We start from the raw sequence: 22,116 nt of genomic DNA, 5'->3' as shown, positions 1-22,116 counted from the left end.
CAATAAGCAGCTTAATATAAATTGGATTTTAATAAAACTAGTGTGACCCGCTGCTTTATGTTCGTTAACAGCCACCATTCACATGAAATGAGAACGTAGGCATTTACTGTGTTGGGATTGGTTTTGTTTTGCAGCCTGGGGGCTTAATTGAGTGGTTTTGGCCACCCGTCCTAGTTAATTGTTGTAATTAATCAAAGTAGTTAATTATGGGTAAAATGGGGGAACTGTCATCACTATATAACAAAGTACACCAGCAGTCAGACACAAACATACTTCTCTACAAAATTGAAATTCTAAACAAACCCAAAGTTTATCTAACCCACTTTATTTGGTGGTGAAACTTAAAGCCAGCGAACCTGAAATGTAATCTATAGTCCCCTCTTGTGTAGATAAATAATGAGCTTGAAGGTACAGTAACAGTGCAGTAGAGCAAAGTTGAAACAGGAAGTGATCTATATAAAGTCAAAGAAATTGGACCTTTACCAGAGCCCTGTTTGGTTTGTTTGCTTACGACCATCTTTAGTAGGATTGATGGTCCAAACCACATAAAAAAAATACTGAAATGTATCTCCTCAACATTGAGTTCAAATTTCTGCCCTGTTTCTTGTTGATGTCGATGAAGTGAGTAAAATTGTCATCTTTTAGTAGGATTGATGGTCCAAACCACATAAAACAAAAATCAACCTTGAGCCTTGACCTCCAGTGCTTCCTCCCTGTTCCTTTAACTGGATGTGTTTTATTCACTTGTATGCCTGAAATGTAAATGTTTCTGCACACATGGGAAGTTACAGAATCTCTTATTGAGGTAGCTGAATGGCCATTGCCACCTCTCTCTCTCTCTCTCAGCCAGTCTGACAGCTTAAACATTGAAGCCATTGTCTGAAGCATCACTCCTTTGATGGGCCAGGAGCTACGCTGGCCAGGCTGCCTAATGCCCTGTATCAAGAGGGATCATCATCCCTGTCACGTCCCATTACTCCCCAGCCGGCCACAGCGCACTGCCCCTGGCATGGCCGGAATAGAAATAGAAATGCCGCCAAGCTGGCTAGCTCTCAGATAAGATTGAGGAGGTGGTGTTAGAACAATTTTCTAACGCTGCAACATTCAAAACTAGTCATTTTCAATCAGATAGCTGTTGGCCAGCCTCGTCCGCTTTCATCCACACAACCCGCCTCAACTTTTTGAGAAGTTTTTTAAGACTCGAGCAAAGTCGGATACCCATTGTCACTGAACAAATTGGGACACGGGGGAGCTAATGGTGGTGGTTGATCCAACACAGTGATTAGTATCAGCACTGAGCCCATCATGCTGGAAGATGTCGGCCATTACGACTCAGCAGAGCCATCCATCCTGCATCTCTCTGTCTCTTTCCCAGAACAAAGGCCACTTTGTCTGCCAGAGGCTTCGGCCCGGACCTCCACAGTCTCACAGTGCCTCAGTAGTCTGTAAAGCCTCCCTGCTGGAGGAATTACCACTCAGTTCGTAGCAAGACTTGATGAGCAACCCTGCTGCTTAATCCTCCGGGGTTCTCACCAGCCCAATGCTTCACTGCACTGTTTGAAGTTCTCAACACGCAGTCAGATTCTGTCTCTGTTGTTTTTTGGTGTCTATTTTTTTTTTTTAGTTGATTCACACAAAAAGCCTTTTAAGTCTCTGCACTGAGGATCAATTATCAGCTTTCCTAGACAATAAAACACCCCATATGCCGAACAAAGCTGTTGTCACACGGGGGCTCCATTCCCTGTTCGAAAGCACACCAAAGGCACGGACGTTTTCTTTCTTCCATTTCCCTGTCACCCAAACAATCGCAGCCAGAAGAGGGAAGGGCGTGAGACAAACGCTTGGCTGCATAGGTAATCAAATGTTCCTCTGGTGTATAACCTTTTTTTTTTGTACTATAGCAACTGTAAAGGAGGACAAACAATGCGATCCTGCCTGCACAGTCGGAATTACACAATTGTGATAAATTAAAGTAATGATGAAGTCCTGGAGCTATTGTCCAAGGTGCCAGGGCCAAACACCCCCTGGTGTACAGTTTTAATTTGCCCAGCACAGATGGTGAACTGACGGGGCACCTCATTCAGAGTGAACGCTGTCAACTGGCTCGCAGTGAGAGAGAGAGAGAACAAGCCCCTTTTTCCTTCAGCCTGGGTGTGAGCTCTGCAGAATGCTAACATTATGGCTGGCTTATTAGTGCGGAAGCCCAAGCCAATAGCAGCATGCTGCTCACAAGACCTCAAGGACAACAGAGAGCTAATAATGCAATCAAGATGTGGAGTGTGTCATCAAGATAAATGTTTGATAATACAAGGCCCGTGGCAGCAAATGCCCAGCATGTTTCTTGGCATGTTTGGAATGATGGCCATCATAATGTTTGCTGCTCTGCCTCAAGGTGACGGAGAGTTTCCTGTGAAGCAGCTTGGGTGAGGTAGTGGAAAAGAGCTGTGGTGAAAAGAAGCATTACCTAGCCAGCCACCAGTATCTATTTCTAACGTATCTGTGAAAACACTTAGCAGAGAGGATGCAGAGGAGTTTTAACAGTGGTCAGAGTTCAAGGCCATGTAAGAAAAAAGGAAAAAAGGGGGGATTTTCTTCTGTAAAATAAACTGGAGAACCCGGATTAAATGCTTAATGTGTGATTCAGAGGCAGAACTGTAAAGTCTGTAAAGTGAAAGCCAGTGGTTCACTCTAATCCTGATGGTTATGAATTCAAATGAGTTTACTCAGGAGTTTAATATTAAAGTGCTCAAAACCTTTGCTGCAATTCGTAAATATACAAATATCACTAAATATCAGTATACTTTATCTGTCTAGTCTGCAAGCTAAGATGAAAAACTGCCTGATAGCTGTTTTAAAATGTTTAAACAGTCACAAAATGTGCAATGAGATTTTTGTATAAACTATGTTGGTTATTTTTGAGTGAGACGACAGCAGCACAGCAAGAATTATTCTGAGCAGTGGTGGATATGTCTTCGCAAATGTTCTGATGCCAAAATTACAATATACTTGCGAGATTGAATGTGGATATTAAGCAGCTGGTAAAGTACACTGCAGCACTTTAAATCATTGTTATCTCTGTGGGGAATTTAGCGGAAGGATTGAGGATGGATGAATTAACTCACGCTTGTGTGCTCATCATGTTGCTCACGATCATCACAGGCGCCTTTATGTTAAAGGGTGACGGTTCTCCTTCCACTCAGGACTCACCCTCATTTCTCTGAAGTTGATTCTCCAGTCTGATTCAAGTTTCACATTTCACTAATCACTCACTCTGTTCCCCCACCTTCCTCCTCCTCCTCCTCCTCCACCTTCCTCCTCCTCCCTCCTTCGCTACAACCACAGGGAAGACCACACCCACAAGCGCCAGCACAACCTATCATGGGGCAGCATTCCCAAAGGAGGCAGGTGACCCTGAAAGAGGTACAGGTCCTGATGGCCCTCCCTCCGTGGGGGAACAAGGGTCACCTGACTCGGAGCCAATCAGTGTGGAGATGGAGGGTAAGGGGGAGGGATGTCCGTCCTCAGTGAACTCTGACCTGCAGGGGATTGCACTGTTGGGCCCCAAACGCCTCACTGTACACTCTAACCAGACTGACCACTAACAAAAACTGATGTTTCACTCTGGAAAACCAGTTTGCCGCTTTCAGCATGCCTGCCTGCCTTTCTTATAGCAATGACTCTCATCTCAAACAGCTAAGAAAAATGACATGAAATCCAAATCAGCTATTCTTGCCCTTTTATATCCAATATTGTAGCTTATTGTTATTTCTGACAATAACTGATTCAAATAGGTGATGAGAAGATGAGTCCAGACCAGTAAAATGTCCCGACCATTAAATAACTGTGTGTTGGTTTGCATGCTAATGTGTGTAAATGTTCTTCCAGGGTGAAATATCACTTTCATTAGCTCACTAACACTTAACTCTCTAGTTAAACCAATCTCTTAGTGAAAGTCAGAAAGCATTACTAATTGATTTTTTCTTTTTCTTTTTTTTTAAATCCATACACTCAATTAGTCTCAGCGTTACATGACATGATGCATAATTTCCCAGGCAGCTTCACTTAATGTTTCCACTGACGATGAGCTCAGTGTGGTAAGATGGAGAGCGTTGAATTATACGTGTTTAATATGAGATAAAACCACAGCGTTTATTATTATTCACTAAACAGAGATAAACACGGACTGGATAGAGGAGAGAACGAGTCTAAATAAGATTTTGCTGTCCCGTTATGTTCAGCCATACATCTCGATTGTACTTGGCACAGCAGCCATCAATGTGAAAGATTTAATCTATTAAATAGATACCGCATTGGCTTTAATTAACTCCTCAAATCAAGTGGAGAACCTGTCTAAGTCTAAACAACACATGCTCCCACAGTCCCTGCCCTCATCTTTTATTTAGCTCTTCAACACACACAAATATTCCCTTAATGTTTTCCAGCATGCTAAAAAAATGCAAAGTATAAACCAGGTCTCTCTCTGAGCCCATTTATTTTACATTTATAATTATATTTTTATTATGAAGAATATTGCAATAGTGTTTTACCCAAGCAGCCAACATGGACATAACGTCCACCTCCAGACTAGCAGCTGTTCTAATAGTTTCTGTAATTACTTATTATTACAAGAAAACTAAATGGACCCCTGAGGATTACAATCCATAATCTAAAATAGATTACTATAAAACAGAACTTGTATTATATAATTTGGGTTTGTGGAGGTGTTAAAAAAAAGCCACTAAACACATGCATATTAAAAAAGCTTCAATATTAAATGTTAGCTATAGATTTTTATTGATGATTTACCTTTTTCTAAACATATACAGTGAACCACATGACATAATACTGAGCAAAGTTGGTCTTTTATTGTGAAATCGCTCCAAGCAGATTCCATTTAAGACAACAAAATCCAGCAAATCTTCAAATCTTCAGAGGGTGTAACCATCTATAAACGTGCATTTCGCTTTCTGTTCACTCATTGCATCAAACCTCTAAATCTTCCAGTAACACCGCATACTCTTTGACAATTACACCACGCCATCCAGCTGCCCAAATAAATGACATGACCTATAAAATCCCAACCAGTTCTTGAATATTTAATTAGATCTTGATCCTCATAGGCTTTACTCTCATTATTTCTTACATTTTTAATATGACAGCACTCATACTGATTAACAAGAATCCAAGAGTAGGAAATGCAAGTCAAACAGCTAAATAAGCGTAGCGGGGGAAGTGCAACAAAAATGTCTCGATGATCCTCAAGTGATCAGTAGAAACAACAGCTGCACAGTAAGAGAGATATTGTTTGAGGGGTTTTTTTCCCCCACTTGAGTACTAGATCATATTCCTGCTAGTTTAGGAAGAAGATGTGGCTGATTTGGATGTGATTCAGGGAGGACAAGGCAGCATGAAGCAGAGTTTTTTGTCCTCTCCTTGCTGCTTGCTTGCTCAGGCACCATGTCAGAAGTCCATAAATCCTCAGCGAGTGAAAGAGGCTTCCTTTCACGCAGACAGACTCTGTGGCTGCAATGATGAGCTACTCAGGCTCAAATGAAAAAAGCCCATAACAAATAAATAACCAGCAGGGGTCTGAGCCAGGGAGTCAGACAACAGGGGGGGAAGAGGAGGAGGAGGGAAGGCAGTGGTAGAGGATGTAATAGAAACAGCAACGCAATCTATTTCAGCCAGAGTCTGTGACCCTGCTGGTTCAATCAGAAGAGCGGGGCGGGCGCGTTGATAAGGCAGAAGAGGAGCGGGTTTGGAACTAACGGCATCAAAGTTCCAAGAGGGGCCTCCAATCTCTCTCACTTCCTGTCCGTTTCTCACCAGATATCTTCCTTTTCTGTCCGTGCCGTCTGCAGCAGCTTTGCTTTCCGTGTCACAAATCTCCCAGCAGCCACAAGGTGGGCCAGTAAGACAACGGCGTACAGATAGGGGCACCGAATATAGAACAAAGACTAGAAACAAAGATACCTGGGCAGAGTTAATAACACTAAATTAAACTGGACACATGCAATGTTTCCATCGGTCAGTGTAAAGGTGAATTATTCTCCATCCTAGTCTTTTTTCAAAAGGATGCTAAAATGCAGCTCTGGCCTGCTGGTGAAAACACATGCACCTCTGTCTGTCCCTGTTTCCACCATTAAACAAAGTATAATCTTAAAAATAAAAACCACCAAGTTGCTTTTATAAAGAGTTAGCTCACCAAATAGCCATGGGGTGGAAGTTGCCAGAGAAACAAGAGTTAATGTAAACCGACAAGCATCTCTTAAGATCAGACGTGCAGATTTGAGACGTGAGTCAGTCTTATGAAGCAATAATTACTTCAGACTAGGAAGCATAAAACACTGGAATAATATATAAATTTAGAAAAGTTTGTACCTGGAACAATATAATACATTGTTATTTTCAGACCAGTTGACCTAAACAGGACTTTAAATGTTATCAGTCATGTAAAAACTTTTGATATCTTAAAAGAAAGTTGTTGCCATGTCAACATAATGGTGAGCATTCAGACCTGAAATACTACATTTGGCTGTTTGCTAATGCAGACTTGTGATTTTAACTCACCGTAAAGAACTGGAGACTTTACTGGACACTTAAACACAGTCAACACTGGAAGTGTTTCAGCCATGGTTTCCAGTCTTCTGTCTTATGTTTGCAGAGCTGATCCTTTTAAAGGAGTTTAGACCTGACTTGGACTTGCCCCTTAAATGTTTTGAAATGACTCTGCTGCTCAGAAAAAGCTCTCCAAGGATTATTTCTCTTTTGGCAAACATCTCTTAAAGAACATTTGAGTAGAAACAAACCATATGTAAATCCACTTTATAAATGCCACTGAGATATAAATGCTATAAGCTGTGAATAAAAGGTACAAAGAAGGTCTTTCACTCAACACGTAAGCCCTGTTAATCCTAAGCACATTTGTTTTTATGTTTAATGTAACAGTTATGGACAGATAAAAACTATGAGGTGAAATATTCACTCAGATGTGGGTTGGTGCATTACATTATGTAAACAGCAGGAAAGACTAAAAGGCACGGGCAGGAACCTGTTGACCTGCTGCTATTTAGAAAAATACCAGCAGTCAGGTTTCCACTAGAGCGCTTTCTGGCGGGGGAATACGCCCACCTCTCCATTGTGTATGAACACACAGAAACCTGTGCGTTAGCAAAAAAAAAAAACGTGTTGCACTGGACTCCTGGATCTAGACCTCTCCGGTTTGTTTTCTCCCCCTGTCCTGCCCCCTCTATTGTGATTTGACCTTTTCCTTGACTCTGTAGATGAACCAGCGTGGGATGGACTAAAAAGCCAGGCTAGCAGCTAATTTAGCTGACAAGCACAGGGAGATAGCTCAGATAATAGAATCAAGTGAAGCGGGCGTTTTCAAACTCATTAAAACACGACGGGAGGAAAGCAGAGAGTGAACTCGGGCTGAACCTTTTCCATGAAGGAGGGCTGGCGTCCTGGGGGGGAACATCGATGCCAGCTAGTTTTTCTAAAGAGTTATTTATAGTTCTGAAGACCATGGCAACAGACACCCCCTGTATCATCCAGTCACTGATAGAGCTGTGACTGCGTGTCCCCTTTAACCACCGTCACAATAGCTGCTCCTCACACAGGTCTCATATCACATCACTACTTTTTATTAGGAATATTTGAATCCTTTTTTTTTTACCTGTAAAGTAATAAAATATTGATTTCACAAAGAAACAAGAAGCAAAAGTAAAGTGACAGCATCAAATATTCAGTTTCATGTCTGACCAGTCTGAAAAATAAACATCATCTGTTCCTCAGTAGTGTTAAAAAATGACCAACACTTCACCACATCTCCCCGAAGCTTTACTTTTCATGTAAGCAATACTTTTGCGAGCAGCTGTCACTTCTTTTAAAAACAGCATGCGAAGTTGAACATTAAAATATACTGTGAATACATTCTTAGATCTTACAGTGTCAGATTGCAGCTGCATATCTAAAACGTACTAATTGTGACGCTTAAATAGAACTTCAAGCGGCTGAAAATTCATTGAGCTCGTTCAACTTTTTGTGACCCGACCGGCTACTTTTACATGATTTATCACAAGTCAAGCCGTGATCTGCACACACACACGCACACACACACATTTAATTGAGCTTTTGAAATGTTACTGCCAATGTAGTCTCCCTGAGTCATAGTCGTGGTGTAATGGCACTCATTAAAGGTCATACAGAACTGGGCCATTTTTCCTTCAACTCGACTCACATGCATTTTATGGCGATTATGAGTGACATCATGTTTTACTCCAAAAACACACTCTCTGCAGTACGCTGTAAAAACTAACCTTAAAGGCATTACACATAGCGAATACATCACTTTCCATAACCAGCACTTCTTTAATGGATTTTTATTCCGTGATGGCTATTAAAGCTCAGCTCAATGTCAGGATGGAGAATCGTCAGTTTTTAGCATCACAGCAACCACGGGGGGCCCACAGTGATCAAATCCACCCACGCAGTTGTCCCAGATATTAGCCCTAACCCCTTTACCCTTTTAATCTCTCTCATTGACCTCTGGGGAGCATTTCTCCCATTTTACCTGCCTGTTTTCTTTTTCTTTCTTCTTTTTGATTTTCAGTTGGACTAACCCTTTTAGCTGTTAGCTGTACCTGCCTCCTTTGTTGAATTCTCTCTCACTGACCCTTTTCACCGTCTCTCTTTATGATCTGCATTTCTGGTTTTTACGGCCGATGGTTGAAACTGTGCGCAGGTGTTTTTAGTGGCCTGCAAGCAGTTTCTCCATCTCTTAAAGCAGCAGTTCACTCCAAAGACAGAGCGATGTGACACAGTGATAGATATATGTTACACTTATGAACAGCCTTCTGATAAGTGTCTGCAAAAGGCCTTTACTATTAAGGGACGGTTTGGTGCATGTCCATGTATTGTCAGATATTAAGCTACAGCACCAGCATGAATTTTTGGGGGGAAAATCACAGAGAACTTACTTTGGTGTGGACTGCCTCTTTAAGTTAGTTAGTAAAGATAAGATTCTTCCAGTGCTGCCTTTCCTTCTCAAGTTGTTTATCATCACAGGACCAGTTGAAAGTTTGCATTGGAACCATTTTGCTTTACCAGTAACTGAATGGCTAGTAAACAGCTCCTCTTTTTTAAGATTCTAATGCAACTGCATGTAAAAGAAAAATACATATGAATAAAAAATAGATGCATGTGCTCTGCCTGGTTTTAAAGAGCTGTAAGAAGTTAATCAGAAGCTACTTTAAAGGGTCCGATCACCCAAATTACAAACTAACATATTTTCCTACTTGCCATGCAGATAGTTTAATTCAGATTTTATGATATTTTGAGATATCTGCCTTTTGAAAATGTTGCCTCCAACAAAATACAGTTAAGACGAATGGAAATGTGTACGCACTAGTCAAATTAGTGTATAATTGCAGTGTGTCTCCCAAAAACAGTTTTCTTTAGGACAATATTATCGGTAGAGAGTAGTTCCAATGGAAACTGGCCACAGTAAGGTTTCTTCATTATCCAAAGTGCTTAGGGCATTTGAATTTTTCATATGATTTGTGATGTCAAAGAGAACATGATTCACCTTTTGTATGTATTGGAGTGGCAGCATACATTTCAAAGATAGATATCTTAAAATCTGGATGAATAACACAAAACTATCTGCATGAGAAGTGTATGAAAATGTTTTTTTTTTTTGTAATTTGGGTTAGCAGACTCTTAACCACCAAACTATGTGAGTGTTTGAAACAAATTGTGTACTTCTACTTGCAAACTTGACATTCCCTTCAAAGCACAGGTGTAAATATTGAAGGACTTCATACAGACAGTGTGGTTCTGATTGCCAGATGCCGCAGCACGCTTAATTTACTAGTATTCAATCAAAACTGTGGTGAAATCTATGCTCTGTATGCATCAGCACACCTGGAATGAAACGCGATGCTCATTACCACTACTTTTCAATTGGAATGGATCTGTTACATTACACCATATCACCTTAGCTCGTGTGCATATATTAAACTGCATCCAATTGGCTGAGCACTGAGGTGGAATATTATGCAAATTCCTAATAACAAGTGTACATGATTGAATTCACTCAGTCAGCAGCCAGAGCTCTGCACACATACAGCACATATACTCAAAATGTGTGTTTGCGCGTGTGTGTGCACATGTGCACTGACGCACACAATCCACGCTCTGTTTGCTAACCATGTCTGTCAGTGCACAGACATCAGGTATTAAAACTGTCAAATTACTAAAGCTCACAGCAACAGGGCCGAGCTGCTCTGCTTTTTACCGGGATTTGAAGGGGGAAATAATTCATTTGTTCCGATCTTCAACCTCAGGCTGTCTTTCAAGAGTTAAATTGTTATTTTTAGTGTAGAAGAAATAAATCTTAAGCATAAAGGGACGGGGGGGGGCAGGGGGGGGGGGGGGGTAATGCTTGCCAACAAAGCCTGGGGCCATTTTGTCTCGTTGGCTTCTCACAGGGATGGAGTAGCCATTAAGGGAACAATTACATGCACTTGTAAGCTTGCAGAAGCAGAAACTAATTAGGGCTATTTTGGAACGTCTTCACTTGATGCACAAAAATAGTACACAAGTAGTTCTCCAGGTTACAAAGTATTTAAATGAACCCTAGAGAAAAGCAGGATACAATGGAAAAGTTAAGAGGGAAGGACAAAGTTGCTCCTCACTCTAAATAATTTTGTATCTGACCTTGAAAACATTGTCTGAAATCAAAGTAGCTTGTCGTGGCAATATTTCAACTTCCAGTTTTGTAGAGTTCTCATATAAAATGAATTCTTACACAATTGAGCAAGTATGAAACTTCAGAGTGTTCAGATTACCAGTAATTGGTGTCATGGAAAAGCTTATGAGCGCTGTATTGTTAATGAAGTTGATTTAAAATGTCTGCAAGAACTTGCAAAGACAGCCGCCATTTACTTAATCACTTACATGCTTAAGAGAAATTGTAACTTCCATTGTAATTTGTTTTCAGACTCAACTTAATCACCTGCAGGACAAAAAAAAAGCACCTCACGCATACAAACAGCCAGCCCCGCTTACTTTATTTCCCTTATGCACAAACCATCGCCAATTAGTTCAACGCAGCACAGGCATCACTGTACAAAACCTGGCTGTTTACATAACCTACCACGCTGTCTATTTTTAACAATATGGATGTAATCATAGAGTGCTTCTCTTCCTACGGCGCTGTGGAGGAGCATGAGGGTTGTTCTCCAAACCATATCACAGCTGCCACAGAGCACCAGGCTTCAAAACCCAGCAGAGTGACGGTCTGTCACTCACCCCATCACGTCTGTCTGTCACTCTGCATCTCTCCCCATCCTCCTCCTCCTTCAAATCTGCTCATCGCTCATAGATTCACTCATTCTCTCCATCTCCCTTTTTCTTTTTTTTCTTAGCTCTCTGGCTTTCATCCCCACTCCTTTTCTTTGCTTTCTTTGAGTTCCCTCACATTCACTCCCCTCTTCATTGCCAGTTTGTCAGCAAGGTTGAATTTCATCCCTTCATGTCCCTCTTCGTTTTTTTTCCCCCTGGCTGTCACCATCCCTCTCTCTCTCCTTCACTCTCTTCCCTCCCTTGCCTCCACTCATGCAGCCCATCTGTCTTTTTTACCTTTTGGCAGACTTGGGTATCTCTATATTAAGCCTCCGCTGAGTTTAGAGCGTGTTGAGTTGACACAGAAATATAATGTGACAAGTTAGAGACGAATACTGGCTCTGAAGTTACGTATGTAAACATTGAAGGGAAGATGTGAAACGAGTGTAAAGCGGCGTTAATTAGCACCTCCACTTGAGGGGACGATTTCTGCCCATTAATAGACTTTTTCTAATTAAGAGTGATTTTTTTTGTTTTTTTTATAGATGTAAATACCAGTTTTTAGTATCCAGGCGCTCATAACGCTCTGCAAAGAAAGCCATTCATGCTGTTGACCAACACCTCCTGTGCGCCACCTAGCTGCTCGCCAGACTGTCGGTATGATTCACAGGGTATTAATTTCACTGTGACCGGTGGCACCATATGTCCCACATACCCAGTTATTGAGTCATCCAGCCCGCTCCTGAGACATGTTGTGACAGGTTGTTTGTAGGCTCTGGTTTTGTTTACCTCAGCTGCACGTTTCACCTCCTATTGTGCCACTTGACTCATACCCCCTTAACCAGGAGGCACCCTTCAATGGACCTGTGGCCACAGTGAGAGGGAGGGGAGAAGGGGCGGGAGGGGGGTTGTCGCAGTCGCAGTCCAGGGGGAGTGGATGACTCACAGGTACCAGGGCACCACAGGGGTGACAAGAAGCAGAAAGCACTGAGATGAGAAGAGCCTTTCACCTCTCATTTACAAAAGCTGCACACCACTGCCACCGTAAGGACACTGATCAGTTAGAACCCAAAAAACTTGAATCCTCGTGACCATGCCGCAGAGCTGATTGGCGGCCTGTGTAATGAGACCCCCCCCCCAAAAAAAACTGTCTCAAGATTAAAAGAAGAGGTATTAACAGGCTCACTGCGGCATCACTTATGATTGCCTCTCCCACTGGAATTGCAATTATGATTTATGACTTTTTAATGTGGTCATAAGTCGAGGCAATCACAAGAATAAATGGCTGAAAATTGAGGATTGTTAATTGGAAGTTCCATTCAAAGCACTATTTCCAGATTATAGTGTACCACAGTATCTCTGTCTTTGTTGGGAAAATGGTTGCAAAGAAATCCTTGAAAACGAATGTAGTGATACATGACAGAGAGATGATACGGCTCTACAAGCACACCTGCTAAAGGTCTGGCTACAGATAATGAAAAGCAACATAAAAACTAGACTTTCACAGCAGCTTCATGACCTAAATAATAAACTCTTTTGAAAAATGATTGGCCAGAAACTGTGTACATACAGATCAGTCATGACACGTCAGATAAACCGTGTTTGATTCTAATTTTACTGTAACTGACCCCATTTGTAACAAGATACTGTCATATTAAAGGTTTATGACGACATGAGGTAAATGAATTGTCTTTCCATATCATGGGTTGTGTAGTTATCGTGGTGTCAGATGCCTTTGGAGGATTAAGACAATGAGTTTGGATTGCACTCATGTGGATCACTGATAAGATTTGACTGAACTCTATCAAGCCTTTCATCAGGTTTTCTACCTCTGTGATATCCTTTTATATTTCCCTCCATTGGCATACAGTGTAGAAGACCTTATTGGTCCTAACACACACACACACACACACACACACACACACACACACACACACACACACACACACACACACACATTACCTTTAATATCACTGTCTCAGGAGTTTATGTAGGAGGTTTATTTGCATCTTCCAATTCAACTAAAAATAAGATCATTTCAAGTCTCAAAAGGACTGTAGAAATTCATAACTTTTGGCAAATTTGGATTTTGTTCAGGTTTCATCGTAACGCTAACTGAAAAATCTTGACACGCCAGGGAGGGTTGGACAATAAGATAATATTGTGCATATCTTTAGACACTTAAGATTTTTCTACATTGTTTCTCCAGAGATCACTTTTCCTTCAGTTTCTCTGGTTGTATGAGGCCATGCGGACAATATTACAAATCAAAGGTTATAACCGCTTAGTTGCAATGTTGAATTGATAGGATTTTTTACTACAGTGTGATGAAGTAGCTGATATCTGGTTATATTATCAGTGAACAGTATCTCCCTGAAAATTTACCACATCAGGATATACTTTATATCACCACCAATATACATAAAATATTCATCCAGAAGAGCATTTTCATGAATTTCTATAAATATCTTCGCATGAATAGTTTTCTGGAGCAAAGACTCTTCATTCTCTCACGTTTGGGTGACTTATTTCAGAGAAAAGATTAATGCAGACCTAATTATTGAAATGGTCTCCCTTCTACTCCTCCACCAATCACCATCCTCATCATCATTCTGAACATCTCATAAACTATCATTAAGCCTGATTTAGACATCATCATTTTCTATTTTCATTCCTCAACTAAGCTTTAATTAGCTGTTGAATTTAACGCATTTGGAACACCTGCATTTTTTCCCTCCTTGGTGCAGCTCAGCCATCCCCCTCCGCAGACTAATCAGTTTCACAGAAACTGTCATTAAGGGCGGAGAGAAGGGTCTGACACCACAGATGGCAGCAGCCTCTTGCAAATGAGCTCTGATTACGAGAGGTGGCAGGTTTCACTCCTGTTATCATCGCTGTCTTTCACGCCATTAGGCTAACACAGTGCTAGGGTCACATCACCCAAGGACATTTACATGGTAGATTTACCTTAGCTAAATAACCTTGTGTTTTCAGTGCACTGTTGCACAGATTGTCCCCTCTGCTTCATTTTGAAAGAATTTGACAACCTCATTTGACTCTGTGTTGGCAAAGGCATTACAATTGGTAAGCTATTTGATAGACCTGTTATTTTTGGCTCGTTCATCGTACCAGGTGCTCTTGCCCCTGATCCTCACATTGGAAAGCAAAGTCTGTGAAAATGACATCAGGTTCCTGCTGCTGTCCTCCCATCAATATTTAAAGCTTCAACTCATTTCAAAGTTGATTTCTCACTGACTGGGGAGCTCTTGGCCTCTGCCAGTCTGAAGGGAAAGCATAGGTCCTGGAAAGAAAGGCTGTATTGATCTATTAACAGTGGAAGGAAAGGAAGCCAAGAGCGTAGTTCAAACAACTCTCCCATGCTGTTTCTCCACATAGTGAAGCCCCTGTAAACACAACCTGTCTGTCCCAGCTGCTACTTGACCTATATTAGCTCTTGAAAATGAATGTTTTTTTCTTCTGTCTCAGTCAGAAAAGCTCTAACTCAAGTACCTTTTTCTCAATATTTTTCTGTTTTAAAGGTGTGAGACGGCCACCGGAGCTGGACAAGACCCATCACAGCGTCCATTATACGCTCCTGATCGCTTGTGTTTTGGTGGCCTTCGTCCTTGGCGCCTTCCTCTCTGGCTTCCTGGTCTCCTGCTACTGTAATCACACGGGCCACAAGACCAAGAAATTAACAAAAGATCCTGAGGCCCCGATTCCACACGCCCTATCACTCCGCAGCCTGGCGAAACTCAACGGTCTCTTGGACAGCCAAAGCAAGGATGACAAGCTGGAAGTGTCATCTCCAAAGATCTACAACTCTTTCTTTGCCAACGGCAAGGAGCATCACCAACCGAAGAGAAATGGACATCATGGAATGACCATGGGAGATCTGGTCCATCCTCACCATCACCACCTCCATCATTCCTCTGAGCTCTCAGGTCTGCCTACACCTGACTCGACCCCAGAACTGCCCATCAAGAGCATGAAAGCGTTCAAGAACCAGTGGGAGAAGAACCAGAATTGCAACAATGCCAAGGAGCCAAAGTCTCACAATACTGGCTCCAGGCCCAGCTCTGCACTGCTTCCCCAACAAGTATTCCCCTACTCCCATAGCCTGTCCAATGGGCAGCCTCTGGTAGGTCACCTCCATCCAGAGGAACGCAAAATCCACAACGTTGAACGCGTATTATCTCAGCAGCCTTACCCTGGTTACTCTCAGAAGGTGATGGAGGTTACCTCACTGGATGAGCTCCTGAAGCACATCCACGAGGCAAGCAGCAGCAAGAACTCACAGTTAATAAGCCCATCCGGTCTGATGGCCAGTGGTGGATGCCAGCTAGCCTTTGCCAACCGCATTCAACCTCAGATCCCTGAGACAGAATCAGCACCCTACTACAGCTCATCCACTTTACCCCGAGACAGCCTTACCCGACGCATGGATGTTCCTCCAGATATCCCCCCACACCACCAGTCCACCCTGGAGAGGAGGCACTCCTCCCAGAGGCACTCGCTGATTGCTGCAGCCACAAAGATGCCCAATGGAGGTGGAGGAGGGGTCGTCGGAGGAATGATCCCTCGCCAGCACAGCTTCAGCCAACGAAATGGCGGGCCCCACCAGCCACCTCCCCTCCTAGCACGGATGAACTCAACGGGAAGTGCCTGTGAGGTTCACTACCCCCTCATCCCCAATGGGTACCTGACACGCCAGCACAGCTACAATGGAGATCAGCAGGAGATCCAACACAGGGGCGCTATTGTTCGCCGGGCCGCCTCTCTCAAACCCGACGTCCCACCCAAGCCCTTGTTCATACCTGCCACGTCCCCCGTTAACCAACAGGGAAAGTTCAACTACTGAGGAGGTAAACTCCTGGACTAAAGAGGGAGTCTCCCTCATTGTGTCTTCTTAAAGGAACTTCCCTTAGAAGAAATGCAGTGGGTTCGAGGTTGCAGACCTTCACCAGAAAACACAACCAATCGTGTGGCAGCCAGTGTCACTGTGGACAAAAGCCTCAACCAAACATGTTTTTTCCCCTTCTTTTTGTCCAACGAATATCTTTGTACCATATTGGTATTGCTCAGCTACTTGCTTATTATAGAACCGCTGACTTGGGTGACGTGACGCCACCTCCTTATATTAGGCTGCCAATGTCCTCAGTGTGGATTTACAATGCAACTTAGTTTTTGGACGCATTGATGTTGGAAGAACTACACATCAGTCATCTTGAAGACTTGTAAGCCAGAGGCTTCTGCGATGCTTAGATTCATGCTTTTGCTTAACCTTTTCTGATGTAGTGTTGGTAACCAGTCCCCGCCCGCCCCACCCTCGAATGTGTTTATATTATGCATGTGTGTGTATATATATGTGTGTTTATATCCACACCGTATATGTATACATATACATATGCAGTATATGTAACCTGTGGTGAAAAGTCAGCAAATTCCCCTGAAAGTAGTTATGTCTTTGCCTTACTATACTCTTTCATCTTTGGGCATATTAAACGATCCCCTACCCTAGGAAATATCTTAGGGACACCAAATCATGCACTTCATCAACACAACTCATTGTCAGTTGGCTAAAAACAATTAACCACATTTATTTGTGTTGACAAGAGAAAGGAAACACTTCAACAATGCAGCTATACTCGTTATTTTCTCTTTTCTTCTCCCGTCCCAGCATATGTCAGGTGATTTAATCGGGTCCATTAAAGTTCCTTGAGAATGTTTCTATAAGATTGGTGCTCCACAAATCTAGTGGGTCTAACGTCCTCTGAAATGGAAATTAACTATACCGTGTCAGCTAAAATATTTTGGACCCAAAGAGGACAAGACAAACATGCCATGCCATGCCATGCCATCTGAGAGAATGAACATAAAATATAGAACAGACTGCAGTTATTATAATTATTAACTTTGTGGCTATTGGTTGTAAATAAAGGAATAATTACTAGCCAAATTTTAACTGTATGTGTAAATGTGTGCCTTATTTAATAATAGTGTGTGACATGGGGAGTAGGGGTTAATGCAAGGGGCTCAGATGGCTACTATGCTACAGTATATTGTAGTTGTTTCATTTTCTATGGTCGTCAGTATGTGTCATACAGTATCTATTGTATATTTGAAGAGTTTCATTCCAGAAAGAGATATTTGTCATTTAAAATTTTGTCACCTGTTCTGATAAATTGATAACTGCGAGTATGATTGTAAAACTCACTAATGAGTAGTATTTTATGTTATATCTTGTATACTGAGCCTTTTTTTTTTTTTTTTCACAAATTAGCATCTAATTTTTGGAAACATTGAACACCAGATTATTCTTGAATTGATAGTGTTTTGGAATGAAACCCTTCATTTCTATTTGTCTTTTTTTGTTGTTGTTGTTTTTTTTTATCCCAGAAGTGTGAGCCTGCAGATTTTTTGGGGGAGTGTTGGGCAAAGCAAGTAGATATAGCCACAGACTGCAGATATTCAGGTTTGACTGCCTCCGTATTATGTCACTTTCCACTGGGTTTCATTGGGTGCCACTGTTGACTTCATACTTTATTTTTCTCTTAGCAGTAGCATTAGCATATCTTTGGTTTTCTAAAGGAGCAGTTCAGTTACTCCTAAGTTATCAACTACAGACTTGAAGCCATTGTAGAAGTCAGATTTTACTGATGGATGGAGCAAATACATCCATCAGTACTTCATGTTCAAAAAATTCAAAAAATATTTTCTAGCTCTTATTTACAAGATATAGTTGAGAAAAATGAAATGAAAATGAAAATCTCCTGTTGTTGGATGATGTTTAGAAACTGGACTTCTACAATGGTTACTGCTGTAGATTTTGACTTACCCGGGTGTCACCAGGTGTCAACTTCAATAAAGAAAGCAAACAAACTAGAGTGGAGATAACGTTTCTGTTTCGGAAATGTGTGGACACATGAAGAAGTGCAATGATCCCTGATCCGACAAGCTGAGATTGTCTCTTGGATCGATTCTTGGGAAGCAATCGTGGAACGGGTCGCCGCCGAACACCTGCTGAGGGTTGTCCTCAGAGATGGTGTTGCCAGTTGGCTCTGCCTCAGAAATAACACACCTTCAAAACTCTCCCTGTTGCACTTTTCAGCAGAGTCACTTTGGCCACGGTTGACTGGAACCCTGATCAATTTTGTGTAAACAACACTACGCTATTTACTGTAGCCTATATGAAAATGGTGTTTATTGATTGAAATTTCCCAGAGCTCATTTGACCCAATGAAAAGTTTTCTATTCATACTCCAACTCCAGTAAATGAAGGAAAATACGGCCAACCACATTTGTCGAGAGGAAGGAAAAAAAAAAAAAAGTTGATTTAGGAATTAACAGGCAGCAGAGCATTAAATAGCCTTTCGAACAGCAGATACAAAACATCCAACTTGATTTAAGGTCGTGACCATAATGTGTCAGAAGAGGAATTGTTGCAGCTACAGTGTTTGATGAGTGGAAGTGTGTTTTGTTTTTTTAATCTGCCGGTGACAGATTGTATAGGAGAGGGAACGGTCTCCCCTCTAATAGCTCTATCAGTATTTGATTTGGTGTAAATACATTTTATCTGGGCGGGGTCTCATTGATTCAGTATTATGTTCTCTTCTGTTTGATTTCCAGGCTTCGCCTCTTGAATTACTATGAATTTGGTCTCACAGAATACCATTGTACGTCTGTTATACTAGGAATAAAATAAAAATATGATGCAAGTGTCTCACTGGTGAATGTGTCAAAATAATCCTGTATAATTGACTGCAATTCAATACAGTAGCCCTGTGCTGCCTTTTGATATGTGCAGTTTTTGTTGAGGCTCGGCCAAGTGTTGATTTCAAGTCTGTGGTCAATTGTGCGTTTGCACTTAGTGTTACATTGGATTGCATTACCTCCACCAAAGATTTTAAATCTTCAGTTCCACTTGTCTGTCAGGATCTTTCACATTTCAATAGATAGGAGCAAGGGTTTCATTTTATTGTTGCAATTTTCTTTAAAGATTTCTTAAAGAAATACTTGTTTGCTGTCTGAATTACATAAAAGGATCAGTTTAAAATATGCAAGGTCTAAAAAGTGTCTGTCCAGTGGGGGTAAAAACCCTCATTGCAGTCTTAAGAAAGTGCTAATACCCATTGTTTTAATACACAGGGGGCAGCAATGAGCCTGTAACAGCTAAGCACAGCAGCATGAGACAACAAAGGCAGCCACACTCCACATGCTTGAACAAGCTACAGAAGTCAGTTTTATGCTTTATCACATGTATTCAGACAAGCTGTCTCTTTTGGAGGCTTTGAGTGTTTCAAACAGATGTCAGTTAAAGTTCAAGAGCAGCACAAAGCCGCAACTGTATTATACACTCTTCTATTATAGTTATTCAGATTTGGCTTCCAGGGAGTATCCCAATCCTGTTGTGACTTAACCCCTAATAAAGCAAACAAGGCATTTCCCAAGATGTTGAACTATAACATTAGATATGTTCACACCCCAATGTTTGTATGCACATTATCAATCTGTGCATAAAAAACACTAAGATTCATAGAAAAAAGCCAAAATATCTCGGAAAAAAAAGTTTGGCCGACACAAAAAAAGATACAATGCAATAATTGGTATTTGGATGTGATAGTTTGCCTGCGTCTTCTATTGTAGACAAAGTGGTCATGACATTTTCTGTTACTGAAATATAACATTGAGCCACTTTACTGGCGGTATCCCCTCTCTGAGTGCTTTCCACTATCTCACAGGTGTTTCTTTTTTCCACCTTCTGTACAAACTACAGCACATTTTCTAGGACAGACACTCAGTACGGTACATGTTAATGCTATGTGAATATAATGAATTGATAGAGTTCTTCCATGTTCACATTATGGAGCACCTTGCTGCACAAACTGTAATTTAATCCTTTAAGATTTGCTGTTTATTTTAACAGCATCCATGTGAAGGTGAGTATGAGGACACAGAATGATTCACTGCCTCAGGTTTACCAAATTAGCATAATTGATTAGTGCATCATGAAGAGCCTCTTGGTCACGACAGCCTCTTTTTCTCTGCTGAGAGTCTTTATTTTTCAAAAAGGAAAAGACAGGATTGTATTAACAAAATGACAAGAAGTCAACACCACGTCTGTGCATAGAAAGAGCTTCCCGTTTGTGTGAAGCATCATGTAGCTTTAAAACTTTGATGCATGCTGTGTGCTTTGAGGTTTTATACACTGCCTCATTACAGCAGGGACAAGTCATAGAAATCAGGAATTTATCTGAATAAAAATGGACTCGAGTTAAAAGAGCTCTTAGAGATTTGACTTACCAGCTATGATCTGGGCCTCTATGAAAGTGAAATACACTCAAAAACGGCTCAGTTGTTGGACATAGTTTTTGGTGAAGTGGAGCATCCATCTCCATTGTTATTAGACTCCACCACAGAGCGAATATCGTCATTTCCACTCCGAACAAACCAAACTCTGGAGTGTTTACAGGGGTAATTTTGAATTTAACTGCTGAGTCACATTGACTAATAGACTCCCTGCAGTCTGTTACATAAGAGATAATAAACAGTCCTGGTGTGAACACAACCCTAGAGTGAGTAAACATCCAGGAGGTTCATAGGGAGACATTTCATCATTTTGAGAAACATTTCTGTAGGGTTTATGTCGGTTGATGCAAACACCATGTAGACATTTTGGTTTAAGGATAATCATTCTAACAAGCAGCAAGCAGATTAATTTTACTGTTCGCACATACCATTTAAATAGGTTTGGTTTTATTTGCCCAGGTATTAAGATTTTTGTGCTATTACTCCATTAAAAAGTAGTTCAGACAGACTTTTCAGTGGATTATCCGGACTAACAGGGATGTTTAAATGTTATCTCAAAATTCCTTTAATCTCCATTGTTTTACGATGGTAAAGTCTAAAAGCTGAGTAAATACAAGCAAAAGTCCCTTCATGGCTGGATACTGCATAGGCAAATGAAAAATGTGGGTTACTTCCCCCGTAATTTGAATGAGCCACACATAACGGTGCTCATTTCAAGGAAATAAATCAGCACAGATTTATCCTTGAAACATTACAAGAAAAGCACGTTTTTCAATCATCCTCATATTGTGTTTGTGACTGAACTCTCCACAGGTTCCTCTGTTCAGGGTTTTTGTGCTGGTTGATTACAAATGAGCTGAGATGATCTTGGATAAACCTATTTTGGTGATAAAGCAAAATCATTTTTTTCCCCTTTTTAATATATGCAGTCAAATGACTCTGATGGGTAGTGAGGTTGACCTTTTAGCCGAAACAGTTCTCCTAATGAGGTGGTATCGATTAGTTTATGCAATTATCCTCCCAGCAGTCTATTAGATAATCATGTCTGTGTTTGTGAGTGTGTTCTCTGGCTGTGTATTACGGGGGAGAAGAGGTGACTGGAAGATAGTGGTGTTTGTTGCAGCCGGAAATTGAACCCAGGCTGGATAATGGACAGCGATTAGCCGCTGCATAATTATTGGATTCCGACAAAACGCCAGTCGATGGCCCACAGTCTCAGAGAGGTCAGGCTTTTCTCAAGCCTGTTTTGCACGTTTCTACTCAGATGGCTGTTGATGATGAATGAGTGCTGATGGAAATAAGCCTACGCTGAAGTCATCATTCGACTCTCGTCAGGAAGCCTGATCACTGCACAGATTGCTTCAGTAATTTCACGTGCAGCGTTCCCATTTGAATATTTGTGTTCAGGTGGGACATAACATAAGGTGGGTTGTCCTTCGGAGCTGGGTGTCTCGAGTC

The 22,116-nt window shown here is 41.4% G+C and overlaps 1 protein-coding gene across 1 annotated transcript in view; it reads left to right on the top strand.

Annotated features, from left to right (window-relative positions):
• sema6e (sema domain, transmembrane domain (TM), and cytoplasmic domain, (semaphorin) 6E) overlaps positions 1-17,376 on the top strand; it is a 77,763-nt gene extending 60,387 nt beyond the window's left edge. Inside the window, exon 17 of the mRNA XM_053327306.1 lies at positions 14,889-17,376. Coding sequence (XP_053183281.1) covers positions 14,889-16,210 — 1,322 coding nt within the window. The 3' untranslated portion in view covers positions 16,211-17,376. The remainder of the gene's footprint in view (positions 1-14,888) is intronic.
• Positions 17,377-22,116: the final 4,740 nt, after the last annotated feature.

The sequence above is a fragment of the Scomber japonicus genome, chromosome 10 (assembly GCF_027409825.1).
Source record: "Scomber japonicus isolate fScoJap1 chromosome 10, fScoJap1.pri, whole genome shotgun sequence".
NCBI lineage: Eukaryota > Metazoa > Chordata > Actinopteri > Scombriformes > Scombridae > Scomber > Scomber japonicus.
The sequence above is the reverse complement of the archived record's forward strand: the minus strand, read 5'-3'. Positions and strand labels throughout refer to the sequence as shown.